The sequence below is a fragment of the Coffea arabica genome, chromosome 1e (genome assembly GCF_036785885.1).
Source record: "Coffea arabica cultivar ET-39 chromosome 1e, Coffea Arabica ET-39 HiFi, whole genome shotgun sequence".
NCBI lineage: Eukaryota > Viridiplantae > Streptophyta > Magnoliopsida > Gentianales > Rubiaceae > Coffea > Coffea arabica.
In genome coordinates this window covers 35,502,702-35,508,562 of record NC_092311.1, presented here as the reverse complement: position 1 = coordinate 35,508,562, position 5,861 = coordinate 35,502,702, and the positions used below count along the sequence as shown (strand labels likewise).

Genomic DNA, 5,861 nt, shown 5'->3' with positions numbered 1-5,861 from the left:
ACAGGGCCTGGGCGATGGTGAGACCGGTTATACCGGCTCTTGTGGCTGCAATTGAGTTTTTCTTTGTTCAAGTTCAGGAAGAAGTCCCATTTCACCAAGTGGATGACAGCTCTTTATGGACAAAAATGCCCTTCGTATTTCGGCGTGCTTCTCACGTGGTTGTAGATTCCGTCGGTATTAACTGATGAATTTGACAGAAGGTCTAACAATTTGTACTTTGAATAGATCGGGGACCAAAACTTTACTTTTAATTGTTTGGGGGCCAAAACTTCATCCGGATAATAGTTTGAGGGCCACTGGGACTTTTTGCCCATTTAGTTATAAGGGGGCTGGTGGAGTCCATCTATAGATGCAAAAAATGAATGAAATAAAAAAAATGAAATGCCTAAAACAGATGCATTTTAAAAATTTATAAGATAAATTGACTTTCTCAAGACTTCCATATGGTGAACCCAAATGCACAATTTTTCTAATTGTTTCAATTGATTACTTATCTTTACCTTTGCACAAAAGATTTGGTTCCATGAATTTTGCGAAAAGTGGCAATAAGGCAATGTTAATCGGCCTTCATATACTGATCCAAAAGATACTCGTCAGTGCAAAATGCATTCAACAGGATGCTTTTCTGATAGCTTCACAACTTATCTGTTTACAAATTTCAACAGATGTATTGTTTCAAATTGCTGTTTTTCATGTAAAAATAATTAAATTGGGTTGTCGCTGTCAGTTCAATGCCTTGCAACCATTGGGCTAGTCTCTGAGCTCAAGCTATCGAATGCACGTCTATACAAATTAAAGAATATTTCAAGGCCTATTGACATTCATCTGCCATCCAAATGGGAATTGGGTACTTAGATAAGACATAGATTCACCTCACAGGCTAGCCACTGCTGGTAGGTAGATATTATATTTAACTTAGGATCTGTATGGATTAAGTATTTTTGGAGGTGTTTTTAAAAAACTACACCGTAACGTTATATCAAAAACTTTCTACTGTACTAGTTTCTTAGAGAAATCTTGTGCTCATTTAGAGAGAAAATAGAGTATGTCCTTTGAATCTGGGTTTCATCAGTGGAAAGATACTAATGCAACTATAACTATTCTCCTTGCATTACCAGAAACTGTAAACGGAAGAGTGCATCAAGTATTCCAATTTCCAATATAGAAATGATAAATGGTAAAATCACAGCACAGATACAAGGTATTGAAACGCTGTACTTAAAAGAAAATTTGATCTCCACGAAGCTGTTTATGTAACAACCTTGAAACGAGCTACAGAAATGTTGCCAGGACAGATTCATAATACAGAAACTGTTCTGTGAATATCATATTTAAGGGCCAGGTCAACGTCAACTAACAACTAACATCAAACGTAGAAAAGCAAAACGTAATATCACTTCGTGCAATGTATCAAGCTTCCAGCGCCCAAGAAAAGACCAAAGACCGCAGCACTTCCCAGCGTGGATTGTCCAATATATCTGATTTTCAGAAGGCCAGGAACCTGGACAGATACATCAACATAATGTATAAGCGATGACCAAGAAACAGATACTAAAAATATCATTCTAGCTTTCAGCATATAAGACCTAATAACATCTGAATTTCAATGTGTAAAAGAATCCTTTGTCTCAGATACCAAGTCTAACTTCTGCATATTCGTTAACCAAAAGCAGGCATTAGCTTACGAAGTCATATGTGAAGTTTGAGAAAGTAAAGAGCAACCAATAGCCATGTTTTCCATATCATTTCATCTTTTATGTGCAGCAAGAAATTGCTAAACTAGGCAGATCACTAAACACTTTAACATATTCTCCTTGGACCATCCACATCAATCAGGCAAACAAAGACCAAGACAAAAATGAGGTCTTTTAACCAGATACAGGGGAAAGGGAATTAGTAAATCTATAAAGCAAAATAAGTAATTGAAGTACATTATTCCATTTGACCTAAATTCACAATCTATTACTTGAACTTCAGGTGAATCACACATCAATGACTCATCCCCCACACACAAGAAGAACCTTATACGGCCCATTATAATGTTGCAAAACTCCAAGCAAAAACCACGAACACATCATCTAGTAGCAGAAAAGCTACAAACTGAAATGAAAAATTCTACTGGAGCAGGGCAGGTACTACAATCTATCTACAGGTGCATAGCCACACATTGAGAAATAGTGTTAGTTTAAAATTGCCACCTCAATCAGTAAGAAACTGGATGTGAATTTTAAGTGCAGAGCATTCTCCAATAGGAACAAGTTTCAAGTTACCAAATCAGATTTACAATAAAAAAAAGGTTCATTTAATTCAAAGCAACAAAAAACAAGGGAACCAATAGCCATTCAATATCCAAAATGGCCACTTCGTTTACTAAGATATTTTGCTTATTCATATCCAAGTTCATAGATAACTGATAGACAATACTCTATTACTCCTTTATTTTTTTATCCACCATGTGTAGCAAAATAGAGGGGAAAAAGTCAGCTTTTGTAGGCTTTGCAGTAAAATTAAATGGAGGTAAAGCTCTTCGAAGGAACAATGTAAAGATAGGCACCGGTTAGAACTTGAGTCTCCAGGTACCCAAGATCATGATATTATCAATGTCTTCATACAAATTTGGATGTTAAGAGGTCCTTTACATCATTCAACCAAATAGCTTCAACCAAAAGAAGTGAAATGTTGGAAATCATCATCTAAAACTGAGTTGGTAATTAATCTAGCCATGAAATTGAGGCAAAAATGGTTAGCACTGTAAATATCTTCAACCATCCATGATGAATTGAATTTAAAGAGTACCAAGACTGGTATTAACTGGCACCCCTCTAGTTTTGAGGCAGTTTGCAAAACAACAACGAAACACACATAAAGAACATGGAGACAGAATATCAAATTTTTGCAAGATACGAAGTAAAGAAGGATAATTTAGTGAAAAGGAAGCAATAGATAATTAAGAAATGCTTCAGTCACGTAGACCAAAATATTACTCAGAACTGGGTTCAAAAGAACATCTGCGAAACCCAAATTTACAAGCCTGATATGGCAATGTTCTGAGTCAAAAGACTCTTAAAAGGTTGACATCCATCCAAACAAGAATGCAAAAGTGAACTTTGATACTAAAAGCAAAAGTTGAACTTCTAGGCTAATCATAATCCCCCAATCTACATAACTGATTATCAACATAGGATAACTTGTATATTGTTCTGTATCAGTAATACTAAGACAACTAGGGAAACCAAAAATTCTCAAACTTATCAAAGCTAAAAACTTCTGCTGCCATTAATTGTCATGCATTTTAAGCCACAAGCCCTCAATCAAAACCATGTCCAAAGGAAATAAGTTGGCATAAAACCTTCAAGAATTATATGGCTATCATATAACGGAATTAGACACTGTACTGCAGTTTTCCTGCTAAATTAGTATAAGAAAACTCAAGTCTACTAAGCCACTTCTAGATGACCAACCCACCCACCCATCCACCACCAACACCAAAAAATAATAATAATAATCCCCCAAAAGACATTAATTTCAAACGAAAAATAAGAAATATCAGAAGTAATAATGTATCTAACAAAATTACTACGAAGAAAATGAACAAAAGCTTATTTAAGGGGAAAAAACCTATTTACCTTGCATCTAATAGCGTCAAAAGTTCCATAACAAGCACCTGGGCAACAAATTGGAAAAATATCAAATTAAGCCTCATATTCTCCAAAAAAAAAAAAAATCAGTTAAGAATGAAAACACAAGGAACCATTTTTCACAGGGGACTAACTGGTAAGAAATTCCGCTAATCTCGGGCAGATAAATAAGTGAAATTAAGACCTGTCATTTCTCTAATTTCTAATTTAACAAGAATGCGTAAAAATTAAACTAAATTCTAGGGTTTTGACAAAATAATAAAAAATTAGGGTTTAAGAGGGGAAAAACAATTGGCGATGCAAATTTTACCAACGGCACCGCCAATAGCGCCGCCGACGACAACGCCAGCAGTCACTTTTGCCAAACAGCTATCTCTCCTCATATTCACCACCGGATTTTTTCCCTTTTTTCTTGGGCCTCTCTCTCTGATTTTTTACAAGGAGAGGAGACTGGAGAGTGACAATGGAAACAAGAAACCTCTGTTTTGTTCCCCAAGAAATTTCCCGTTTTTAGTCTTTCTTTTTTTAGTTCTGGTCCTTGTATTTTGAACTAATCCAAGGTTTAGTGCCATTTTGACTTGTGCAAAGTTCATATGAGTGCCCTATATTTAAACTAGATTTAAGAAGGCAATAGGGATAGATTTCGTCCCTTAAATTTTGAATATTTCTAAATTTATTTCTTTGAATTTTGATATTTGCGTCATTGGCCTCATGTATTTACCCAATAAGGAGTTTCAGACATGTTTGGATAGAGTATAATTTGAAATATTATTTGAAATAATTACTATAACGCTTCTTGTGATGCGATATATGTAAGATAAAAAAATGATTGGAAATAAAAAAACGTGAGTTGAAAAATGTGTTTATAATGCAAGTAAAATATTATTTGAAAAATTTGTTATCCAAACATTCTGAATTGCAAAATTCATGAGTGAAGCTAAGCATTGAAATTGAACTATGACGAACTAAATTGGTAAATAAAAAATACATATATTTTCTAAGATTTAGAAATCTTTGTTTTAAATCTTTCTTCTCCTACATATATACATACATATGTGTGTGCATATGTGTACATACGCACGAGGGGCAAATACATAAAACATGAAATTTGAGGGACTTTATATATTTTTAGAACGAAAAATCGTTCAAAACGTCCTTTACATTTTGTAAAATGACTTTTTTCATCTCTTACTTTTAAAAGTGTACTTTTATATCCCTTACAAATTCACATTAGTCAAATTTTATCCCTATCTAGGTTTTCGACTAATTTTTTGTCAAAATCCACCACGTGCTTTGCACGTGATCATTTTTTAAGTGCAAAATTATCAAATCAAAATTTACATAATCCGATCCATAATCCCTCACATTTCACAAAATGAATTATTTCGTCCCTTTTTTTTGTGAAAACAAGATAATAATCATTCTCTCAAAAAAAAATCATGAGAAGAGTATTGCAATTATTGACCATATTTATCACTTAGTTATGTAAAATTAAGTAAAGAGAAGAAATTGTATTAAATATCCAAAATTTAGGTATAAATTTCTCCACTTTTCAAGATATACTTTCCTATAAATGCACAAATTATAATCACATAATAATCATTTTCGAGTTAAATAAGAAAAGAAGTTGTCAAGCCTATATATTTGTCTCAGAAGTAGAAGGAATTTGAATTACTAATGATATGAAACTTATTACCTTTGGATAAAATTGAAAAATTTTGAAACCTTTTGGGACAATTTTATCATTTTGGACAAATTTTCAGAAAAAATTTGGCAGTCTCTCTTTATAAATGGACAAAACTCCTTACCAACAAACTCAAATTTGAAAATTTTATAAGCACAATAACATTTAACAAGTACAAGTCCAATATTTCAACCAACAAATCAATCACATACAATGCATATAATCTCAATTCTCCCCCCTCCCTTACCCCCTCCCCAACACACACACTTAATATGCACATTATTCTCAATTAGGGATGGCAATGGGGCGGGGTTGGGGCGGGGGATCCCTCCCCCATCCCCCGCCCCGCTGCCTACAAACTCCCCCCGCCCCTGCCGCATCCCCCGCTCCCCCCGCCCCGCCCCGCTTCCCCCGCGGGACTAATAAAAATTTATTATATAATTTTATTATAGTTAAATTTTAGCAAATAATAAAGTACTAAAATATCAACACATCATCAAATTATTATTCATTGTAATTTTACAATTGAAACTTATAAA

General features: G+C 34.2%; 1 protein-coding gene across 1 annotated transcript; it reads right to left on the bottom strand.

Annotated features, from left to right (window-relative positions):
- Positions 1–1,202: 1,202 nt before the first annotated feature.
- On the bottom strand, positions 1,203–4,130 carry LOC113702328 (uncharacterized). Its single transcript, XM_027223476.2, has 3 exons — positions 3,949–4,130; positions 3,627–3,664; positions 1,203–1,501 (listed from the first exon to the last, which is right to left on the bottom strand). Exons 1-3 carry the CDS (start codon positions 4,019–4,021, stop codon positions 1,394–1,396), a joined length of 219 nt encoding a protein of 72 aa, XP_027079277.1. The 5' UTR covers positions 4,022–4,130; the 3' UTR covers positions 1,203–1,393.
- Between the last annotated feature and the right edge of the window lie 1,731 nt (positions 4,131–5,861).